The following is a 25,578-nucleotide window of genomic DNA, read 5'->3' as shown; positions in this document are numbered from 1 at the left end:
AATAAAACTTTACTTTATATATACTTTATTATATACTTTTCCACTCCAAATTGTTAAATTATTAAAATTATGAATATATTAGATGTTTTAGATATTTTAAAATAAAATTAGATCATTAGATATAGATATGCATAAGATGAATTAATGAACTGGGAGACTAGATTCAAGTTCCACTTTTTCAGTCCCAAAGCCCCAAATCACACCATGAAGAAATGCAGTACGTGATGGAAAAAATGTAAAAGTCTAGTTGACTGAAACTATTGTGGATTTAATCAATTAAATGAGCATGACTTAGATTTAAACAAATATGATACTATATTGATTTGAGTCCTCACAGCTCCTCAGTGGCGGGGGGCAGGTGCTCGGGGAACTTGGTGAGTCTGAGGTTAGAACAGTCGACTACATTGGCCTCACAGCGACATTTGGACGGACACACAGGTTTACTGTTACACTCATACGTCAGACGCTTGTCATCTGAACCTAAAAGCAGTACAGACTTAACATGCATTTAAACTTTCAAATGACAAGAAAAAAATAATCAACAAAGTGTATCATTTACCTGGGATGTAATACTGCTCTTTGGCTGTTGAGAAAAGAAAAACCTTAATGAAATTCAAAGATAAAATACACAGATATTCAAGGACATGTTTCAGATAATATCTCCTTTTTCCACTTTACTCCAAAGCAGAATGACTGGTTTTACCCTGCGTCATGTAAATCTGTTTCTCAACAGCAGAGGGTGCTGCTGGTCACATATTCACAAAGACAAATTACTTTGTAGTTTTTAAACATTGTTAGTCCCAACCCACACAGCAACATTAGGATTCAAATTTTCTGCTTTATAATCTAGTGACTGCCTAAAACTGTCTCACATTCCTCATGGGGATTCTGACCCCGAGGTTTAAAAAACAGCGTTTTTTGATTTGCATAATACAAAATTTCTGGTGGAGGGTCTGCCACCTGCTTCTCTCAATAGAAATGTTATTCCTTTACCTGGAATGTTCAGTATGGCATTAAACATATTCATCTCCATGAAGAAAAGCAAATGATGCCACTAGGCAAAGTTACAGGTCAGGTCTATGGAGATCTGACACTTAAAAGTTACATGTAGATAACATATATTAACCCATACAGATCTCTTTTAAATAAGAGCTAATATCTGCAGACATTTTGGATTAATTTACACCAGAACTAATTTAGAACTAAACCAGGTCTGACCCCAATCTAAACCAGCTCTAACTCCTGTCTGATCCAGTCTCATTTGTGTCCTCTTACCGGAGCACCTAAACTTGCTGCTCTTGATCTGTGCGATGCGTTTGTTGGTGAGTCTTCGTGGACTGGCACAGCGTGCTCCACTCGTTTCTATGGGGTTGGCCCTCAAGAAGTCAGACAGCCATTTTACATGACAATCACACACGAACGGGTTCTGAGCCAGGTGACTGGGGGAGCGAAACAACACAATAACTATGGTATTGATGATAAAGTACTAACAAAATCAAGCCTACATCAGAACATACAAACTAATGTTAACCCATTCCTGAACTACAAAGTCAGATCTGAATTATTACCATTACATCATTAAACCAGTTCTGAAGACAGACTCAGGGTCACACACACTGGGTTAAAAATGTTAAGATTGTTAACACACAAAACGTCATTAAAAATCTGTTGCTTCCTATGGTGAAATGTGACTATAAGAAGGTGGGGCCTATCAGTTCTGCTGTTTTGAACAGAAAGCCAATGAAACCATTTCTAAATTAAATTCATTACTAAGTGTCAGAAATAAATATTATTCTTAACCAGGTCTAAATTTGGAATAAACCATTTCTAAACCAAACCTTACTCAGTCCAGCTGTGGCATACTAATAGTACTATGAATACTAAATGGTGGTGAGTTGAAGCTCTTTTTAGCCAAATCAGTAGGGGGTTAACCATTTCTTAACAAGCTCTAACCCAGGCTGGACCTTAACCAGGACTAATTGGGTCTCCAGATGTAGTGGGGAACATTGTCTGAATACTTGGAAGTGAGCTGAAGGTATCTCTTGCCACACTTTGACCCAAACATTAACTAGGATTAAATCAGGAGTAAAATAGTTCTAAACGAAGTGTACACAAGATCTAAACAATACATCAGGCCTAAACTAGGACTACATCAGGTCTAAACCAGGTTTAAACCATGTCTAAACCAGGTCTAAAACAGGTCTAAAACAGTTCTAAATCAGATCTAGCATAGTCAGTGGTACATACAGTGTCTGAATACTGTGCAGTGCGTTGAATGTCCCTTTGGCCACACTCTGGATCTTGTTGTCATAAAGAGAGAGCAGAGCTAGGTTCTCCAAGTCTTTAAAGGCTGTGGCCCGGACACAGTGGATCTTATTGGCATTCAACAACCTACAGGGACATAACAGTATTTTACAGTTATATATTATTATTATTAACCAGGCATATACTATATAACATATATATATATATATATAGTATATAGACATTATTGAGAAATTATCTTAACTTCACACGACAGTAAAATGCAACAACAACAAAAAAACAAAAAACAAATACAATTTCTGGTTTTATTTCATTTTTTAGTAAAACCAAAGAAATGTTACAAATAACTCCCTGAACAAAAACTAACAATACTTTTAATCATAGCCACTGGACTGGCTATAGACCTCTCCATTAAAAAGACTCAAGCAGAACACTAACAATTAGAAGTAGTAAGAAGTAATTAAGAAAAGGTTTCCATAGAATAAATGTCAAGATAAGTATTTCTATAAATAATAAAAAGTCAAAATATAAAGTTGATGAAACGTGGACTTACAGCAGCTCTAGAGACGACAGTCCATCAAACACTCCCTCAGGCAGCTCAGTGATCTTGTTCCCATATAAGACCCTGAAAGAACAGGACATAGAATGAGATAGTGAAAGGAAAATAAAACAAATCGGTGTAGTGAAATGAATAGTTCAATTTTTACTGAATGCACATAGACAGGTAGGGCAGTATGAGAACATTTCAATTTACAATCTCCTTTACAATTTACAATTTCCTTTACAGTCATATTGTAGTGACTTACAGTGAGTTGAGGGCCTTTAGTCCATGGAAAGCATCAGGTGCGATCTCTGAAATCTGGTTGTTACTCAGGTCACTAAAAAAAGAAAATCCACAAAACACAAGTTGTTTTAATATATTGGGTTTTTCAAGATGGTGTAATCTCTCATTCATTCAGGAATGGTCAAATACACAATTATGTAAGAATTAAACAACAATGATCAGTGCGTTACACTGCTTTAACAGCATGATGTACAGCAGACTACCTGTGTGGTTATACAAGAATAATGCACAGCAGTTAGGATTAGAATTCTCACTGACCATGGCATAAAAGGAGTTAGTTATGCGCTGTACTCACATCCTGCGCAGTTTCTTGTAGGAAGTGAATGCTCCTGGAGGGACAGATTTTATGCCATTCTGCTCCAGACGGCTGTGGAAAGAAGTGAATTTGGTGTAACATGAGTTTGACATAAAACAAAAACTCTTGATAAATCTGCAAACCCACATCTCTGTCATGGCTTCGGGCAGGTGCGCTGGGATGGCGGTGAGTCCCCTGCCTCGACAGTCCACAATGTTGTTGGAGCAGGTGCACATGGGAGGACAGGAGCCAGATGCCAAACTGCAGGGCTGCACAAACGCACTCACGCCCTGACCTGGACCATACACAAACATTTAAGTCTTTTCTCTTGTCCATTATGACCTGAAGAATATTTTTTTTTTAAAAACTATAACCGTTCTTGAAATTTTTACTTCTAGTAGAATACGTTGAGGTAAATGTGCATTATGGAACTTTAGTTATGGACATTAGAATGTAATTACCTTCTCAAAAACATACCTGGAGTTGTGTTTTGTTTTATTCATACATGTTTGAGTAATACTTTGTCTGTCTATATCACCAAAGTTGAAAATGCTCTGTTCCACCTTGTGATGTCATGAAGCTGCAGTTTTCATTAGCAGACATCTTTAACCTTTTGTTTAGTAAAGATTGGAAATTCCAATGTGCAAATTATAAAATCATTCTAGTGAAGGTGTATTGAGTTTAAAAACACAGTGAAGCACTTCCTTTATTAATGCATGACATCACAAGGTGGAACAGAGTTTTTCCTGTTTGATATAAGAACTAGAACCCAGAGAGAACTAGAACTAGAACCCAGAATATGCAAGGTTTGTGTCTTGTGAATGAAACAAAACACAACTCCCAGTGTATCTGAGATGTGGAAATAACATTATAACATAGATCTGTATATTTTATTACACATTATAATAAAGTATAATATAATTTTACATATTATTATAAAGTATAAAGTGGGTATAGATTTTGTTGGTAAGGTGAACAAATTGAATCGTACCAGAGCAGGCGAAGTCACTCTTTCGTAGCTCGGCCAGGTTGAGCCCCCTCAGAACAGGAGGGGAACTGCACTGAGTGAACAGACCCAAGGCGGGTCTCTGCCGTAGCCATGGAGACAGCCAGGCCATGTGACAGTCACAGCGCAGAGAGTTTGAGTGGAGGCGGCTGGGGAAATGAAGGGGGTTATGTCATTGTTATTGTTAATATTACTTTTACTATCACATATATTGCTACTTACTGACCTTATGGTAGCCCAGATTATTCAAGTGAGTTTGTCACAGCGTCATTGAATGAGTATTTCTATAGCTACTACTATTACAACTGCAGCTTCTAAACCAGTCTACTACCAATACTACTACTATGACAATTAGAAAATATCAAAAGTGTACAATGTACAAGCAGGTGATGGACTCTGCAGCTGAGATGTTGCATAGTGCAACTTTAACAGCAAAAAACCAACACACACACAAAAAAATCTATTATTTTGCTTTTAGAAAACGACTCACAAAGTGCGCAGTTTGGGCATGTGGTTGAAGCTGGACACAGGGATTGTGGTGATATTGTTGTTGTTGAGAGTCCTGGAGAGAAACGTAGAAATAGATATAAAGTAGGATTTTATTAATTACTTTACATATTTATTAATTTATTTATTTATTTACACAAAAATGTACTCACAGCACTTCCAGAGAGCGCAGAGCTCTGAAGGCTCCCTCCTCAATGCAGCTGATGTGGTTCTTATCCAACTGACTGAAAAGGAGACAAACATTCATATGTAAAAATACAAATGTTCAGTGATTTAGAAGAACATAGGAAGTAAGTTTTTCCCTCCCCGTCAGTTTGATGTTGTGAGCCTGTAGTGGTGGCACGGTACATGAGAAAAAAAACAAAAAGAAAGCGCATGTTGTGCTGATGGCACTGGTAAACTCTTTTAATGCCGCATCCTAAATTGTGGATAATTAAGCTAACATAGCATATGATGAAGTATATTTCTGAAGATTAAAGATTAAAAAGAAAAAATGACAACAAGAACCATACAAAACCGAAAACCGCAACCTTAAACTGCAATACTAACTGAACCGTGAATTTTGTGAACCCTGCCACCCCTAATAGCCTGCCATTTGTTTTTTTTATTTTACTTGCTTTGTTCACACTTCCACATTCACCACATCAAAATTGTAAGTAAACCTGAAACTAAACCCAGACTAGACGAGGACTAATCAAAGACTAGAACAGGACCAAAGCGGGTCCACATCAGGACTACAAGAGGCTGATTTTAGAACACAATAATGACAAATACCATTGTTTCAAGTTTAATATAGTTAGTGCTGTTGATTATGTTTAGAAAGAGGCATAAACATAATTGGACATTCCTGTGTAAAATATATAGAATATCTTGGCGTAATCATTACATAGAACATTCATATGAATTGTATAGTTTTGTCATGCTGCATATGTGCTGCAGCTCTACCGCTGAACCACAGAGACAGTGTGAGGTCAGAGTGAGGGTCAGTGAGTGTAGAGACAATACTGTAGTGAGACACTCACAGGTTTTTGAGGTCGATGGCTCCTCTGAACGCTCTCCGGGGAATGGCCTGGATCATGTTTTCGCTCAAGTCTCTGTAAGTACACACAAATACACACAAGAGGAAGTCAGGGTTAGGGTACAGAAGAGTGTTGAGGGAGAGTAATAACAATTCAAATATATGTGACAATTCATGTGCATTTATTGAAAACATAAAAGTATAAAATAAGATATGCTAAGATAGGATTTATTATCTCACAGTGTAGAAAATGAATCGTCCTCAACTCAAAACATGCAATACATTAGTTATACTTTATTGTCCCCATAGGGAAATGTATCCTTGCCATTTGATTTGAACCATACTTCAGTGTCACTGGGGCAACCTGTCAGGAGCAGAGCTAAGCCTGGTTAGAACTACTTTAGCTGAATGATTTTTTCTAATGAGCAAGATTTTGGCTAAATGGAGAAAACCTGGAGTTCCCATTTCACACAAATTTACACAATTTGGTCTTGCTCAAGAGCACAACAATAATGCACTTATTGATAAGAAAGCTCTGAGGACAAACTCCAAATGAGTTACGGCCAAGCTATACCTGCATACAGCTTGCAGAAATCACAAAGTCAGTTTTGTTGTGGTTGTGCATTTATTCAATTCAATGGTCAATGATCAAAAGTACATGTATCACTTTTTCACCTTCAAGGAACCACTCACCCAATCACACATATTTATTAATAAACCAGTGTACAATGACACTGGGGGGAGGTGGGTTAAGGGTCTTGCACAAGAACACAACAACAGCATTGATCTGTTGAAGCTGTAATCACATTGCCAACCTGGTGGTCAGTGGACAAACACTCTACCAACTGAGCTACTGTCAATCACCGATTGTCACTGAGCTAAAACAATACTTAGCCTGTGGAGTCACCTACTTATCTCCATAAAGCTAGATAAGATTGATGCCAAATTATGGAACATTCCAGGTACAGCAGTCTCCATGGAGACAAGAAGATGGTGGATCCTCTACCAAAAAAGTTACACAGTGCACTTTTAAACTCTCTAAAAGTGTGTTCTTCCACAACCTGACTTTTCATGAAATGATTGTACAAATTGGAGCATCCACTAAAACTACCATATCTCACCTATAGCCTATTCTATCCTATATCCTCTAGCCTATTAGTTTCTATAAGTCCATAGTGAATGTAAGTCCCTGACACTAATGAGTGGGCCATGTCTCCAGAGGCTCCATGTGCATCATTAAATCTGGACTTATCTGTTTTATCTGAGCCTAAATGTCCTGTTTCCTTCCTCTGAATCTACAGGGACCAGATTAGCTCATTCACAAAGTGCACTGGACTACAGCAGGGGCAGCACTGGGTCTCATTTGGTCACAGTTTAGACTTGTATTTATTGTAGAAAAGGTGAAGATATTGTGTACTTTAATAAGTATTTCTCTACTTTTTGTTCCTATAGTGTAATTCAACAAAGGTCCAAGTTCACCAGTCCTCTATATAAGAACTTTTAATTGTACTGCAAGTCTTAAATCCATGGCTTCAAATGAGGACCAAAAACATCGCAAAACACTTTCAGATCCTACTGTTACACATTTTGAAATGGTAACAGTCCTTAATATCAGGAAATAATGTCACTGAAACCCAACAAACTCCAGGTACTCAAAATAGTTTTACAATTACATGCATTTACTGCTCTTACTTCATGTGCTAAGCTAATTCTTTAGTCCTGAGGCAAACTGATGGAAGTGAGGAACCAGGGTAGTGTCTTACCCAAGAACACAACTTTTTTTTTTGTTCACTTGTCTCATGGCTGGAATACAATTGCTATTGATAGTTTTGGATTTGACAGATAAATTAACTTTGTTGTATGGAATAGATACATGTAGTAATAATTTTATTTATTCTTTCATTCTCATGTACTCTTATTTAAACCGAAACCATGACTCACTCCTTTCACTTCTACTTTACCCAAATCCAAACTCAGTCTCCTTTCTCTCAAAAATTAAAAATGCCTTTGCTTCTCTCTTGTCGCCATGTTTCTGGTTGCCGTGGGAAACGGAGGACGTTTTAGACGGAAGGCTCTGATTGGTCACAGCTGGACCTAAGTCTTTTGCTTCTTTCTGAGTTTAGCTGTGAGAAAAGTAAACCTTCCCAGTATTCTGAATGTCTCTTTTGGACAGTTCATGTGTTTGTACAAAAGGGTCAAATGTTAGGGACACTTTCAGATTAAACACAAATGAAAAAAAGTCTATGGGGTTGTGTAGACTGAGTGAGTGAGTTTTAAATTGACAGTGTCTTGAGATAATCAACAGAAATTTGAGAAAAAAGAAAGATGAATCGATTTGTGAGCAGAAATAGTACTCAAATGCATGTTAAAGACACATTATAATGATATAATATTAGAGGGCATGAAACAAGGCACTGCAAAACAGCTTTATAATTACAATAAAATGTACTTGTACACTGCAAAAAAGTAATACCTACAAGACTTTAACTTTGATTCAGGCTTTCTGAATCAAAGTTAAAGTCTTGTAAGCCAATCTTCCAGCCAGTAGTTGTACACCTAAATAAAGCTAACCTAAATAACCAAAGTGAAAATTCCTACTCTACAAGCAGATAATTTAGCTTGAAAAAAAAAAAAAAAAAAAAAAAAAAAAAGAAAAAAAAAAAAGAAAATGTATCTAAAATAAACAACAGATATGAAATTAAGATTAACTACTACAGTCATCCACTATGGCTACAAGTATTAATCAGTAAAACTGTCACTTGTTGACTATTGCAATAATTATAATTGTATTTTGATTGTTGTTATGGTTACACCAAATAGTTTTTAGCTGCTGCCATAGACTGTATAAAGAAGTGGACTAAGGGAGTGTGACTCTCATAGTGTTCAGCTCCAGTCAAATGAAACTCATTGAGGTTGACAGTTATAGGGGCTGATTTGAAGCTGAGTTCCATATTTGGAATTCCGACCACGAGTATCATAGTGACCAAAGAGCCAATCCAGAGCCAGGTTGTTGAAGATAATGCCTATTCCCGTCCACACCATTGGTTTTGCAGGGAGCAGGCCCTTAGCAGCAGTGTCAGTCAAACCTGTTGTTAACGCTGGGGGAGCGACCTCGGGGAAAGAAGACAAGGAGTTGTCTGTTATTAATGCTCATATCTTGATATACCGACAAAACAGCTAAATAATGAGAGCTGGTTAATATGAACATTTTAAGATTAAAATGATGAGCCTGACAGCAGGAGTTACAGAGAGAGGGCCCATGATTTTTTCAATAGAAAGAGAATTGGAACTGTGGAGCTGGAAATGTGCCCATGCTTACTTCCTATTTGGAACGTGGCAGCTAGCGGGTTACCTATGGTTGCAGCCCTAATGTTAACTGTCAAACACACATTTGATTTGTGAAGAAGTTGGATAGAGTGAGTGTCTATTTTGTTTTGTATGAAACAGCACAAATAAGCCTACTAAGAATAAGACAATATTCTTAGTCTTATTATGGGAAACTCCTCCTGGTTGGTAGGTAACAGGAAGTGTAAACTCTGTGACCCCAGGGAAAAGGTCATGACCTCAGTGACCCTGAGCTCTGTGTTGTTTACAGACTTCACTCTTCAACAAGACAGTGTATTGTTGTGTTTACAATTAAACACCAGTAAACAGCACAACAACATGTATAAATCCAAACAACCAAAGTGACTACACAGCGCAAACTAGTTAGGCCAACTTAATCATTGAACTAACCATCCAAACAAAGAGGAATAGGCATGGGATGATATTCAAAATTTTGTGTAACAATTATCAAGAACAAAATAATTGCAATTAACAACACTATCACAATAATTATTAAAACATCTATTAAACTAAACTGACTTTTCTGAACTTTTGACCATGTTATAATTGTTTCCCCATCACCAATTACTTACCTGAAATTTGGAGTGAATCGTGCCTGCAACCTTTAGTCTCTTATTTTCAACATGCTATTCTGACGATCAACTCCCGTTTTCACCATCACCAGTCTACGCCTACTGCTCTGTACTTACTTTGTTCTTCAGTTTTATTTTCTTAATCAGTTATACGCGCAGGAATCTGCAGTGTTGTGTGGTCATTTTGGTACAAATGAAAAAAAAATGCAGCTGGCTAGTGTGATGTGCATCTATCCTTAGGACATTTAAGGCAGCATTGGCTCCCATTGGGCACTGCAGTTTTCTAATGCAGAAGTCAGAGGATTTAAAAAAAAAAAAAAATTAAGCTGCTTTACATCAATATTGTTATTTAAATCTCTAAATTATAACATAATGATCCATGAATGTCACAGATTATAACTATATAGCAGACAAGAGCATAATATGTCTTCTTTAAATGTTTTTGCCAGATGGATTGCCTCAGTATTTTCTGTATATTGTGATCGGGATAATGCCCTCAAAACCAGCCTATAATGAAAAATTAAAATTCACAGATTGGTAGTAACTCTTTATAGAACAGACAATGGCTTCTCTCCTTACTGATACTGTGCTTTTGTGTTGGTTTTTGCAGTTATAATTGGTCTGTTCTCAGCAGGTTGTTGGATGATAGTATCTGTGTCCAGTTTTTCTCTCTCTGCTCTAGTGTCCTGCGGGGAAACCACACACAGGAGCTTTGGCACGCTCCTCTCTCTCTTTTACTCGCACTCTCTATCTCTCCATTTGTCCCTCTCTCCTCTCTCTACCCCATCTTTTCATGTATCTCTCTCTCTCCCTCCTCACTCTTCCCCCCTCTCTCCCTCCTCTCCCAAACCTTTTCACACCCCTAAATCTTATCTGGTCCCGCTCTCCCCTCTCACTTTTTTCTCTCCAATCCTCCCTTGTTCTTTCTTTACCTACCCCCTCTCTCTTCTCTCCTTTTTCCTCCATCCATCCCCTCCCTCTCCCCCTTCTCCCACATCTCTTTACACCCCTCAGTCTTTTCCCTTTCCCCCCTCTCTCTCTTTCCATCTCCTACAACCTTCAGTCTCTTCTCCCTCTCCTTCCCTCTCAGGTCCCAAACGTCTCCCTCTTCACACACTCTCCCCCTCTATCCCTCCCCCATCTCTTCCTCTTCTTATCTCTCTCACTGTCTCTCACCTCTCTTCCCCCTTTTGTCTCTCTTGCTCTCCTCTCTCTCTCACCTCCCCTGCCTCCCCTTTCTCTCCCGTTTCTCCCACTTTCCCCTTCCTCCTCCTCTCCTCTTTCTCTCTCCCCCTTCCTTCCCCTCTTCACACCGTCCGTCTTAGTGCTATACTGTCACGTCCCGCTGCATCATTTTCCATTCTCAGGTTTTGGAGGGAGTCATTTGTGAGGCTCCCGCAGAGAGGAAACGTCGCTCTGAGACAAACACAAGATCAGCAGCAAATTCAGCCAATGATATCACATACTCCCTATCGCTCTGTTTTTTTTTTTTCCTTTTTTACAAGTCACTGCTTTTTGCATTATTCATATCAGATACTTTAACATAACCACTGTTAAGTTCATGCTGTATATTTTGTGTTCAGATTTAGTTTCAAAAGGAGGGCTATGCAATTAACTGAAATATGATCTATCTATCCATCCATCAATCAAACCTCAGAGAAAGAAGGCGCCTGATGTGTCTGTTATTAATGTTCATATCTAGATTTACAGACTAAATTGCGAAATAAACCCCAGGATCATGTAGTTGGTTAATGCAAACAAAATGACAAGAATAGAATATAATAATAGTTCAATAGAAACAGAATTGGAACCAAAGGAGCCAGAAGGGTGCCCATACTCACTTCCTATTGGGAACATGGCAGCTTTGTTTATATATGTAGGCTATAGTCTACTAGCCAGGCTGGCGCCACCTAGTGCCTCTGCTCAATTTCATTTCTCTCCAGCGACTACGTCAGGAATCGGAATACCCTAGATGGGTATTCAGCAAAATCAGCGAAGAGCCATACATTCTGTGTTGTCAATGATTCCCAAGATCAAGGATTTAAAGTCGGTATAAAGACAGTATTTGGTGAATTTTATCAAAGGGAAAGACATTATTGCCCTGATTCCAAAAGGATCTGGGAAAATCTTAATATACCAGTTAGCCCCATTAGCGGTGCATTACATACGTCATGATCAAATAGCAGCGATTGGTTAAATTTAAAAAAGTACCTGCCTACTGTCGAGCGAATGAATTCTAATACTGTGAGGTCAGACGGTTTCTATGAAGTGAAACCGGCTTATGAATCAGGCTAATAGTCTGCATCTAATCCTCAAATACTAAATGTACATGGTTTGAAGTAGAGTTGAGATTGTTTTCAGGTAAATACACACATTAAAAATTTTTTATATTTTAGGAACGCCAATAACCAAAAAAGGGCATTCTATATCTCTATCTATTAATCCTGATATTGTTTTGTATTTATTGCTATCTTAAACTGTGCTGGTTTAGTACTTGTTGAGTTCTTAGTCAGATCTGCATTGGCTTCTAAACTGTCTACTCTAAATAATATGTTCAAAGTTCTGATTTAGACATATTGGTCCTTATATAGTCCTGGTTTTAGTGCTAGTTTAGACTTAAGGAATCTTAGTTTAGTCCTAGTTGAGTTCTGGTTCAGACCTGGATTACCTTTTATATCTCAATGTTTAAAGTCCTTCTCCTCTGAGCGCTCGTCCTGCTGCAGTCTCCTCCTGAACAAAAGCTCTTTTTTTATAGTGAAATAAAAGCTCCGCTGGGATTGACTCAAAGCGCTTAGAGCCTGTGGGACCAGCTCCACTGTCTACTCTGCTCCAGGCAAAATCAACTCACCTCCAGATTCAGAATACACGCTCACTGAGATCTATATTACTTCCATACAAAGACCTGTTTACCATACGATAATTTTATAGTGGAATAAAGGCCTAATAATATACAACCAATATACATCATCAAAATCAGATAGCTCAATAATTAGACCAGATTTTTGGTATGTATTGCACAAAAGAAATGTGATAATCAAAAACTCCAGTTAATTTGTGGATTGTAAGAATAACTGGTGTCTTTGGAAAATCAGATAATGGTCCTTTTTGATGTCCATGTAAATATAGCCATGGTCAAACAAAGATTTATACACGTTGGAGTAGTTCATAAAGCAAGATTAAGCCAAAGCCTGCCTTATTTGGGCAATCCAGGCTCATCAAATCCACAATTCCGTTCCATTTTAGATTTGTCTCTAACAGTGTCCAAAGAAACATTTTAATCAAAAGTATTAGCACGTGCATCCCCTTATCCGTGTTAGATCACTTTCATCTTATGTCTTACTCATCAAAAAGACACAAATTATATACAAACCTAAAGCCATTATTTTATAAAAATTATCTTGCACCCGTACTTGTGTCATACTTCTATCATGCTCTTTAGGATCATTGTTAATCATTTCAAATACTGAAGCACTTATAGGGCTCTATCTTGGTGCAATTGTTAATGGGGGGGCATGTCCAGGTGGGGCTGTACTTGTTTGCTGGAGGCTGGAGTGGGACAGGTACACATATGGGGATGGCATTTGAACTAATCTGTGAATGCTGTGGCATTTAAAATCACTGCCAGTGTCTGCAATCTTTGGTGGGGAAGGGTCTCGCCCGGAGAGTAAATCAGTATAGGATCGCCATTGCATCTCTTGCTGACTGCTTGCATTTTTGTCTCACAGCATTGCAGGTGTCCACTGCATTTGGTCCCAAAGAGGCCAGCAAATTATGGAATATGGTTATTGTCATATAAATGCATGTGTATAAACGTAGAAGGAGTTGCCACGCCATGTGCAGTACCCTGCAGACAGGGTAAGAAAACACACTTGAGGATAGTGCTGTAAACGGACTCATGTGAATGAGCAGCTTTTGTACAGATCCAGATCAAAACAAATCATGGCCGTGTGAGGCGGGGGTGCTGGTGAGAGCAGCCCTCAACCAAACTGTAGAGCAATGCTAAGTCGATGCATGGAGTGGGTGCAGGACAGTACTCTGCTGCGGGAGGGCATGAGCACGGCACACGCATCATATATTTAAAAATCAAAGAAGGTTTTTTTATGCATTGAATATGTAACACATAACGTTTTACAATAGACTGGTACGATATTTATTTTTATGATGCTGGCAATTCACTAAACATGCCAGACCACACCCTCAGTCTGCTCCGCTCCACCTGATATTTAGGCACAGCACACCTCTTGTTTAGAGCTCCACACTTGTGCTCGCGCAAAGACCAGAGGCAAGATATGGCCCATAAAATAGGCTTATAAGTGCTGTGACATTGTTTTTGCGCTGGTTTGGAGTCTGTTTCAGTGGAGGTTCAGTGGATTCTGGCTCATACATCACAGCTGTCTGTGCCTCCTCTTTCTCTAACTCCCATCAAAGTGCACCCATGTAAGGGATTTGATTGGCTAATTCTCGTTATACGTGAAGAATTCTGTTACAGCTTTACATTTACGCACAGCAGGACAAGCTCCACACGTGCACCAGGAAGGGGTCGAGCAACTTCTTTTGCGGCATTAACTAGGCTATGTGCTCAGCCTACTTTCTGCCAACAGAGTGACCAAGAGAGTAGGAGAGAGGTCGCCTCTTTCCCCTCTCTCCTGGGTTCTGAAATCTCAAATCAAAACTATTGTCCAATGTCCATGCACGCTATGCCTCCTCTCTTAATTAGTCAAATAATAAAAAACAACAACTGCGGCACATTTTAAGATCATTTTCAGGTATGTCATTGCTCCACTGATCTGGCCTTCCCAGAGTCACCGGAAGCACAGTGGCTCTGTACCTGATTTCTACTGTCTTAAATGTGAAAAAGAAAAGTAGTTTTAGTAAATTTTACAGCTTGTAGCGGTCCAGCATTTCAAGCATGTACATACACAGTACTGAACATTTATTTTCTATTGTCATTTTGCGGTCATTGTATTATAATGCAATGTGACTGCTTCTGTGTAATAAATTAACTAAAACTACACCTTAGTTGTTCAAGTGTTCAAAGAGCATATACAATCACTTAGTTACTCACAGTCTGGATAGGGCTTCATTCTTCTGAAACAGCAGCTCAGGGATTTGTGTCAGACGGTTCCTGTTTATTCGACTGTAAAAGGACAAAATCAAGTTAAAAACTGTCATAATAAATACAAATTTAAAAATTGAATAACAGGCACTTACAGTCTCTCCAGCTCTTTCAGATCGTCAAAGGCCCCTCGTTCCACATTAGTGATCTGGTTCTCCATCAAATGTCTACAACACAGAATCAATACACAAGTTATGGTACCACTTTATAATAACTACAACTTAATTAGCCTTAATAAAGCATGAATAAAGATTTAATTAAGGGTCCTATATTACACATAATTGACTCTAATGGATTGAGCTTTAAGTTATGTTATAATGTTGTTACCTCCTCAAAAACATACCTGGAGTTGCGTTCTGTTTCACTCACATATGAGGGAGTAACCATTTATTATTAGTAGTCTCTTAAACCTTTTAATTTTGGATATTGGCAATTCCAGGGCTGAAATTATACAAATGATTCTAGTAAAAGTAGAGCAGAATTTATATGCTAAATATACGTAAATGAAAGATTACAAAACTAGTATGTTTTTGATGAGGAAACAACATTAAAATGTCTCAGAAAAAGCATAATATGGGCCCTTTAATAATTAATACATTGGTGTGGTTACTAAAAAGTGCTATCCAGTTTAAAAGTAACATCACTGACAGTTTTAATTTTATCCCTTCATGTTAGGAAACAGTGGTGCAATAGGACAGTGTGTCTCGGGCCTAGTGAGCATACTGCCATTGTGTCCCTTGGCAAGACACTATGCCCTCATTTAAAAAAACTTGATAACTGTTTTGTAGAACTTTAACAAGTACATACAAGTGTTACATTAATGTCTACATTTTTTTTCAAATACAAAAAAATGTATTTGTAAATTCTATACAATTATTTTAAAACGTTTAGTTTTTGCTGATATTAATACAACAATTTTCATCTGTGTTTGAATGTACTGGATATAGCAAAAACTAGGTCTAATGTTTATTTTTTAACATTTAAAGGTGCACAGTGTAACTTTTTGGTTGGGGATCCATCAATTGCTTGGTTCTATGGACATGTCTGGAATGTTCCACAGTATGACATTAAACAGCTCTACCTTATATTTATTCAATTACAGGTGGTTGTGTAGCTCAAAAATAGCTAAAAAACAACAACAAAAAAAACAAAACAAAAAAAACAGGCGTTCTGACTGTGAGCGAGCTTGCCTCTGCACAGATCTGATCCATAACTTGGTCTGGTTTGGTCTCCATGAAGATAGAAAGGTTTAATACCATACTGCGAAACAAAGAATGTGATGGACCCTCCACCAGAAAAGTTACACAAAGCACCTTTAAACCAGAATTCTTCATTCTTGTCCACTTTATTCCTCATGGACAGATAACCACTTATAGACTTCAAGGAGTCCCCATTGGCCACTATTATAACATAAAGCACATTTTCTGCACTTAATGAAAAGACTCGTCAGACAGGCACACAGTCGCTGGGAGCAGTACATTAGCCCTGCCTGATCCGTGACAGCTGCCATCATGTGAAATTAACTCCACAATGAGGCGAGACTAAACCAGACACGATGCTGCGTCCCTCGCCGCTAATTAAACAACATTAATCCAATTAGACCTAAGCACAAAGGCCCAGCCGAGAGACACTCCAAAGGAGGAGGAGAGGAGGCTGTAGGCTAACGGTGGCTAACGTTAATCCCAGCCGCCAGATGTGATTAGCCTGTGTTTCCAGGTCAAAGGTCACAGTTAAATCTTGTCCCAGATGTATTGTTAAAAGGATGTTGTACAAGACAGTGAAGGCCAACAGGGTGGAGAAACTGGATTTCTGGTACAAGCAGCATCCATTAGTCGTAGTAGTGTAAATACTATTAATACCATTATTGTGTCCCTGGGCAAGACACTTTCCTCAAATTGCCTAAACAAAGGTAGTGTGTAATTATCCTCTATGTTCTTAGATAGCAGGTCAGAGTGAATGACAAATACATGTATTCAGACTTGCAACTTAAAGTTGCACTTTCTAATATTCTGAGGGGGGCCTGCCACCGGCATGTCTCCATTGAAAAGTTAATACTATAGAGGTCTCCAACCTTTTTCCTTTACATAATGAAAATGCCAGAGAGCTACTAGTTGTAGCAGTCACAAAAAAATGAGTATATATAAGCCTTATATATTAGTTAGATGCGTATAAAACATAAACCATTATCCATTTATTAGTGTACAGTGCTAAGAGGCATTTATTTAATCAAATTTTACTTATTCAGCATTATACATGTAGAAAGGGATTCAGAAATCTCTTGGTGAGCTATTTGGAAAGGGGTGAAGAGCTACCGGTAGCTCCAGGGTGGAGACCCCTGGACTATAATAATCACATTTTTTTTTTCAGATATACCTTAAAAAAAACATTGAATGCATTCTTACTGTGAGTGGGCTCACCTTTCCACAGACCTGACTTGTAACTTCACCTAGTAGCAACACTAGCAGTTGGCGAACTCTTCCTTAACAGTTACATAGAGCACCTATAAGACTGAAGTCACTTACAGCACTCTGAGGTGTTTGAGTCCAGAGAAGTCAAACTTGGTGATGACTGTCAGGTTGTTCCCGTTCAGATCTCTGAAAAACAACACAGTCAGGAACAGACGTTTAGTTTAAGTGAAATGTGTGAAATGTGCTAAAACGTTTTAGCACTGAAAATAAACTAATGAAATACAATCAGAATGCATATCAGCAAGAGAATTTACAGAAAGCCCCAAACAATCTGAGAATCAAACCTTGGATCTTTTTGTTGTGAGTTGAGAAAGTATTGTTTCTTGTAATTATTCAAGGCATTTAACAGAAATATAAAGCCAAAGTTCACCTGTTGTGTGATGTTAAAGACAGATAAAACAAGGGCTATGGGCGAGGCTTAACCCAGTGACCTCAAGACACGGTTTGATTGACAGCAGTGAAAAGGATGATGTCATGGTTCCCACGGGTCTCCCACAGCGACAGGTAAATGGACACTAGTGTGTCCATTGAATGACAATGACATTTTAAGCAAAAAATATAAAATAAGCCAACCTTTTTCTTTGCTTATTTTAGAGGTCCATTATGTAACTTTTCTGGAGGTGGATCAGCCACATAATGTTATTCCTATGTTCCAACAAATAGCATTAAATTATAACCTATGATCTCTCTCCATTGAGCCCAAAAACACCCAAAACTGAATACATATATGTTAGAGAAGTTTAACACTGTAGAAAATTCTAGGCAAAGCAATAAAATCTCCATGGAAACAACCAGGTGGCGGACGCCCCAACAGAAAAGTAAGGCAACACAGTGCACTTTCAAGCAATTTCAAATATCCAATATTTATTAACATTGTAATAAGTAATTTAAAATGCACTGGTTATAGTTATGGTTCCAGCATGTGGTTAAACAAGGTTCATAGTTGTAAATCTCAAATAAATATAATTATTTTCATGCTTTTAAATGTGGTAAAATATGGGTTGTTCTAATAACAAAAGCATAACATGTGCACATAGATACACAATCATTCATACTAGTAGTCTTAATGTTGCACATTCGGTTATTGAACAGGTTACAAAAACACGCTAAATTGATCATTATTAACTCAGAGAAAAAAACTCCACTAAAAATAAACCATTGATTTTCTATTTCTCCCTCTGCACTGTCGCCGTGGAGATGTACAAACTGTGTGGATCATGTTTCAGATACAGTAAAAGGCGGATGGTGCTGACCTTGGCCTGTCCTTTGAACAGAATAGAGTCCTCATACGTATGTGAACCGGAGCCAGGGACACATCTGCAGACGCCATTGTTGTCTTTGTCACAGGTTTGAAAAAGTCCAGCCCAACACAGAGGACAGTCATTTGTTCACGTCTAATAGGGACAAAACCACCAGGCGTTTCCCCGGGCGACCATGAGTTATAGATGAGACCAGCGTAAGTAGTTAAAGGTGCACTATGCGACTTTTCCGGCACGACAGTTTTGCCTGAAATTTCCATAGCTTTTTTTGTTAGTGTTAAAGATATTTCTATGTCAGGATGGTTTGTGCCATATTGAAGAACATTCCAGACAAAGCAATAATATCGCTATGGAGACATGCCGCTTTACCACAAAAGTTACATAATGCATCTTTAAATGAAATAGTGCAAATAAGACTCAATAAATAATCCTGATCCAAAAAAGATAATCTGAATACTAAGGAACAATAAAACAAAACTAAAACTGAAAAACTATTTTTGTTTGGCAATTAGTGACAGGACTTCTGGCTCCTTTGTGGGAGTCTTTTAGATATATTCACTTCAAAGAGCCATTCAAAATGCTGGCTCTTTTAGTATTTATTTATATGATAGAAGCCAACATGAGAACTCATTTTATCTACAAACTAATCAGAGAGAAAAAGGCTAGGGTTTATTTAAAATGGTTCAAACTGAGAGCGGGAGTGTGTTTATCCTTTGAAATGATGAAAAATATGTTTTTTGTACACAAAGCTCTCGTGTTGCCTACTCTACTTCTATGCTGTCTCTTGTGTTGGTTCAGTTAAAATCAGTATAAAAATGCGTAAAAAGTAGAAAGAAAAAGATTAAGTTCTTTTAAAAAATGAGACCCGATTCCAATAGTTCCCACTAAGGAAAGATTCAAAAGAGCCGACTCACTACTGGTAACTTCTTAGTTGTTACAGGTAATGTAGTATGTCTATCTTTCTCATTTCAGCATCCATTAGTCTCTCACTCCTCCTCCCTTTCCTCTCTTTCTCTCCATCCTCCCCTCTCTAGCCACCCTGCATCCTCGAACCATTCCCTTCTCTCCCTTCCCCAGTCTCTCACTCTTCCTTCCTCTCCCTCTCTCTCCTCTCATCATTCTGTCCTTCAGCAGACCCCCCCTCCCTCCTCTGCCTCCTCTCCCTCTATCCCTCATTGCAGGCTGTTTTGAAGAGCTTGTGGTTTTAATGAGCTGTTGTTTGTAAGAGTCACCACTCGAGTGCGGGCTGACCCTTGACCTCTGCACACGGCACTAAACCAATTATCCATGCCTCGTCTCCGCAGCACAAAACTGCAGGCCAGAGGAAGGAGGGAAAGACGTTACTGTGCTGGTACAGAAATACTGCAATACAACTGGAACTGATAGCAACAAGAAGTACTCTCAGAGAAGGCCACGATTAACAGTTAGGGAAACAAATATAGTTTTTAAGTAGGGATGCATCAATACAATACTGGCATTAGATACTGGAGCTGATATTGACATTTTTCATGGATCAGTTTCAAAATATCGGTTCAATCGATCCCATTTTAGTCTATAAACTAGTGTAAAAACACTATTTGTTAGCCCCAAATGTCTCTCAATATTAACCTTGCATTTTTCAAAGCTGTATCATGGTTACTTTAAATGATTTTCAGGCTTAGTATATATCAAGTGTACCTTTCTTTGCACTAGTGGGGAAATTTTTTCATAGTTCCAGTGTAGTATTAGGCCTATGTAATGACATTTGAGTTGTAGATGGTCCATTAATTAACTACTGTACTGACTACTGTAGTGTTTCATTGAACTGTTTATATATTACTGACCACATTATGTTTAAGAGTAAAAATTTTGGCATTTCAAAACTGAGCTGATTTCTGCCTGCCTCTCTACGATACTTCACCATAAATGTCATCAAAACAAACCAGTTCACCTAGCAAACAGAACATTTAAAATATGTGGTGACTAAAATGCCGATAAAGTACATGTCTAAGTGTTTTTGAAAATCAATTCAAAGAGCAATATAAGTACAGGGCAGTGGGGTGGGTGAAAACAGGAATTTTCAGAACAATAGCGCCTCAAATGCAGGACAATAGAGATTACTCAAACATGCATGAATCAGTCAAAAACAACTTTGAGTTAATGATGAGGGGAGACCATTATAACATGGTTAAAAGCTCTTGACATTTGAGAACTAAAAGCAAGTGAACATAAAACACATGCAGCAATGATATCCAAACTTCAACAGCAGATGAAGCAGTGAGAGCACTGGAGCTGAATGGTATATGAATGAAATATGTCATTGTCATTTTCTGACAAACACATAATTTGCGACTTTTGTCTTTTGTTCATTTCTTTAAACTTGTCCAGAAGTATTGACATAAAGAATCACATTTCAGAACATGTTTGTACAAATCTAAACTACAGGATTAGCAGATTATTATGCAAAACAAGACAGGATGTTTTGCTGTTTATGGAGGAAGTTATGGCATTTAAAAACATGCAGCAATTTTCTAACTATTTAGAGTTGCAAGATTAATCACAGTAGTCAAATCAAGAGTGAATTATGATTAAATAAACTTGCAAAGACTTTTGCTTGACTAAATACCAAGATTTAGATGACAAATTTTGCCTAAAAAATTGTTGTGGACTAAACTGTACAAATAATCACTTTCTAGCGCTTTGTCCACATCTTTATATAAACCATAATGTTCTCTCATCTCCTCCATTGTCCCCTGACAATTTCTCTCTCTGTTTTATTTGCTGAGAGCTGCTCTGCCCCTCATCACTGCACTAGGACGTGCACTAATATTAGAAACAGCAGGTAGAGGGGGTCTCAAGACTCTTTGTTAAAAGGATGTTTTGTAAGATTCTTTTTTTTTTTCTGCACACACACAATAAAATAATAACTAATACTGCAATTGTTTGAGAAACTGCAGGCAATTTATTTATGGTTGTCATAAGTCAAAAATTGACTCTTGTGAGCTTTAAACCATGTTGTTACCTGGAGTTGTGTTTTGTTTCATTCACATATGTTTGCATTACCCTTTATTATTAGGCTGTCTACATCTCCAAAATTCCAGGACTGAAATTATTCAAATGATTCTAGTGAGGGAGTATGGAGTTTAAAAACACAGTGGAGCACTTCCTACATTACCACATGACAAAAAACGGTGGAACAGACTGTCTCAGTTTGGGAGAAGAACTCAGTCTAAATCTGCAGAAATTGTGTGTCGAACATGCATGAATGAAACAAAACACAAGTGCAGTTCTGTTTTTGGTGAGGACACAACATTATCACATAGATCGGAGAATAGTGTAATATGGGCCCTTTAGCGTAATATGGGACATAGAAATGCAAAAGGGAAGGGTTGAGAATCTAAAATGAAACTTAAGACAAAATTTCACACAAATATTCATCATCATTTTACGAGTTATAGAAAAAATGTCAACCTGTACTAAAGTAGTTGTATTTTTATGCTGACAACCAATGCCACTGATGTTCCAATTCCATTTTAACTCACTATGCACATCTCACGCAACAGAAGGACAAACTAAGAATGACACATCAGAGAGATGATACATGAAAGCCTCTCACAATATTAACAATTCAACAATGAACAAAATTACTTCCAATGTATTGTCCATTCCTACAGATACCTTGCAGTTGATTTCACCAACATTCCTTGGGGGTGTGATGCTAATGTGGGCGCTGCTCTCTCTGAGTCTTTGGTAGATTTCAACTTATTTTAACACAAGACCAGCAACAGGTGGCCTATTTGGAACTAGTGAGCTGATTTGTGTTGTTAAATAAGTCTCTCTCAAAAATGATACATTAGTCCCTCTCACCTTTTTGTGTAAAATCAATCAACTAAACAGGACCATAAACGCTCGTATTGATCACAGACTCCATTTTATCATTTCTGATGAGTTTTTCAGACAATCCTAAAACTTTTTGGTAATCATTGCTTATGTGTGCATTGTGTCACCATGGTGACTGCTGAACATTCCACTGTATGCATACGGGACACCCCCAGTGTGATGTCAGTGCAAAGTATCAATAGGACATTACACAACAAATAGACTGTCACAGAGTTCAATTAAGAACAGACTGAATTTATGATTACTCTGGTTTACAGAATGTCAGATTTTGTTTACAGATTTTCACTCCTTGAAATTATTGGTAAATTAGTCTATATTAAGATATATTACATGACGGATCTTACATGACATTAACATTTGGAGATTTAAAAACAATAGTGTAATTTTTTAAGTTTATTACTTTAAGTAGGGATGTATGATCTGGGAAAAATATCTCAGGACAATTTCAGTTCAAAGATTACATTTTATTCACGACCAGAGGATATGACAAAAAAAATTAACTGACAAACTAATACAAGAATCACATTTCAGAACATATATGTACAGATCTAAAGGGTTAGCTGTTTTATACAGAATAAGATAAGATGTATTATTGTTTGTGGAGGGAATCATACTACAAATATTGCATACTTTGCATTTTGCCAACTGCGTCCATTCAAATTGTGATTTTAATTCAATTGTGGCTAATCGTGCATCCCTACTGTCAAACACTTTTAAATCATGTTTCAAATAATCCTAAAGTGGATGTAGTCTTTGCCCCTCTCCTGTCAGGACACATCACTGATTCTTCATTTACTGTTTCAGAGCTCACTCTCTCCTCTTTCTCTCTCTCCCTCCTCTGCCTCTCTTCTTTCTCTCTCCTCTTGCTCTCCCTTCCTCTTTCCCTTCTCTCTCTCTCACTCTCTATTAGATTTAATACACGAGCAGCCGGTTGCACTAACCTCAAAGGGACCAACCTCGTATCATTTTTACTTGAAAATAATCACCACTGTCTCAGAGTCTGTTTTCTCAATCCATGTTTTCTGTCTGAGCTGTAGTATTCACAGTATCCAAGAGTTACCACAACCTTGACCAAACACTCTCATGGTTTAGACATAAATTCATGAGAAGAAGTAACAGTCCATTTTTGCACCAGCTGGGGTCATTCTGGGTCAGGCATAATATATGGACAAGTAAAGTGTGTGAGGGAGAAGTGAAAACAAGGAGAAAAGATCCTTAGTCCTTCGTCTACTGTTTTGTCAATGGGCAAGACACTTCACCAAATGGTAAAGGGTGATTGTCACTGGTGGGGACAAGAAAGACAGTCAGCAGCCAAGTCTACGAAGCTATAATCTATGACATGCATTGATCATAATGTTATCATTTGGACATTTTAAATCACAATATTCATCTAAAACAAATGAATCAATAAAACATGTTTGCTGACTTCTGCATTAGAAATATGGTGTCTTGAAAATAAACTATTAAAGATTGCTCAAACATGCACAAATCACTCCAAATACAACTTCTAGAGAGTAAATTGTGAAAGGAAACAACTATAACAGTTAAAAGTTCTAAAAGGTTGATTAATAGGTCTGCTTTAAACTTATCTACCTCCACATAGACAAGCAGGTGGGGCTTACAGGTCAGGTCTGTGAAGAGGCGACCCCTGCTCAGAGTAAGAATGCATGTAAAATTATATGGAACATGACCTGCAATTAATTTTGATTGTCATGCCATTTTGATTACATTCCCGGTTTCCAATTTTCAAATCCAGACAATTTAGAGGAAGACTAAAGTATAAATGGCTAAACTAGTAAAGTAAAATCGAGTATTTCAAAATATGTTTATGAAGATCTGAACTATAAGGTAAGTCTATATATTATTGTTAGTATGGGACATTACTTAATTTGACCTCAGTTTTAGCCTTTTTGCTTGGCTCACTGTGACCATTCAAATTCCAATTTCTATTTGGAAACTGCACCAAATGAAAGTTCTCCCAACAGAGCTGTATTGTTGTGAGGTATAGTCCATATAAACTCCTCGCCCTCCTCTTGCTCCCTGATCCTCTCCACTGCTCAAATATCATCTCCTCTGTAGCCGAGGGGCAGCCATTTTTCATGTCGCCATGACAATGTAACTATGCTTTTTTTTTTCTTTATTCGTTTGAGCGCTGCCACAGTTAGCTTGATAAATGGGAATGCAATGGCCACAGTGTCCCTGGGAACACTCTTATACACATTCCAGATCACTTTACATGCTAATTACCCACCAGCCCCCTGTACAAATATGGCTGCTCATATGTGTTGTTATGGTAGAGGTTAAGAGGTCAAAAGGGGGCTAAACGCTCCACTCAAATTATTTCTGGTTTGACCTCTAGAGGCAGTAGTGACATTTACATAGACATACAGGGCAAATATAGAGCCACAGAGAGACTGTTTAATCTCAGAGTGCAGCAATGTGAGGGAGAGAACGGGTGAAAGGTGGGTTAAGAAGCCAAAAGTGTTCAAAGTAAAGTCAAAGTAACGCCACAGTTACCAAAGAAGAAAGTATTTTTTAAATCAGAATGAATAGCATTTGTGTATCGCGGAGAACAAGCGAGCTAGTTGCGTCATTATTGTTGTCAATGCTACAATTCTAAAATTTCAAACTCACAAACTTGAAATACTAACTTTCAAACGTAATAGGCTACTTTCTTAAACAATATCATGTGGTCTTATATAGATCCGAGATCCTAGCTCAAGATCCTTCTGAAACTATTCAGCAATGGTATTATTTTGTATTGTTGTTGCGTTTTTAGTCAAGTGTGATGGATGAATTTAACAAATTGTTTAAGGAACAAACCTACTCTGCACTGGAGCACTGTAACACTTTATTTGTATTTTGTAATTGTGTTTTTATACGTGTTTATTGCACATAATGTGGATGAATGAAATGTGAAATGTGGGACCTGCCTCTCAAAGCTGCAAAACTAATTTACCTACAGGTACGAATAAAGCAACATAACCTAACCTAGTGGAGGTAT

General features: G+C 37.8%; 1 protein-coding gene across 1 annotated transcript in view; it reads right to left on the bottom strand.

Annotated features, from left to right (window-relative positions):
• The window catches only part of LOC110155971 (slit homolog 1 protein-like), a 52,171-nt gene that overhangs the window by 23,206 nt on the left and 3,387 nt on the right, over positions 1-25,578 (bottom strand). The window contains exons 2-16 of the mRNA XM_055158434.1: positions 17,491-17,562; positions 15,064-15,135; positions 14,918-14,989; positions 5,940-6,011; positions 5,070-5,141; positions 4,901-4,972; positions 4,396-4,559; positions 3,552-3,699; positions 3,405-3,476; positions 3,072-3,143; positions 2,819-2,890; positions 2,248-2,391; positions 1,276-1,439; positions 560-583; positions 336-480 (exon numbers count right to left, since the gene is read on the bottom strand). Coding sequence (XP_055014409.1) covers positions 336-480; positions 560-583; positions 1,276-1,439; positions 2,248-2,391; positions 2,819-2,890; positions 3,072-3,143; positions 3,405-3,476; positions 3,552-3,699; positions 4,396-4,559; positions 4,901-4,972; positions 5,070-5,141; positions 5,940-6,011; positions 14,918-14,989; positions 15,064-15,135; positions 17,491-17,562 — 1,437 coding nt within the window. The remainder of the gene's footprint in view (positions 1-335; positions 481-559; positions 584-1,275; positions 1,440-2,247; positions 2,392-2,818; positions 2,891-3,071; positions 3,144-3,404; positions 3,477-3,551; positions 3,700-4,395; positions 4,560-4,900; positions 4,973-5,069; positions 5,142-5,939; positions 6,012-14,917; positions 14,990-15,063; positions 15,136-17,490; positions 17,563-25,578) is intronic.

The sequence above is a fragment of the Boleophthalmus pectinirostris genome, unplaced genomic scaffold (assembly GCF_026225935.1).
Source record: "Boleophthalmus pectinirostris isolate CB_2022bp ecotype Guang Dong unplaced genomic scaffold, ASM2622593v1 HiC_scaffold_22, whole genome shotgun sequence".
In the NCBI taxonomy this organism is placed as follows: domain Eukaryota; kingdom Metazoa; phylum Chordata; class Actinopteri; order Gobiiformes; family Gobiidae; genus Boleophthalmus; species Boleophthalmus pectinirostris.
Note: the sequence above shows the minus strand (reverse complement) of the source record. Positions and strands in the feature narration are given on the sequence as shown.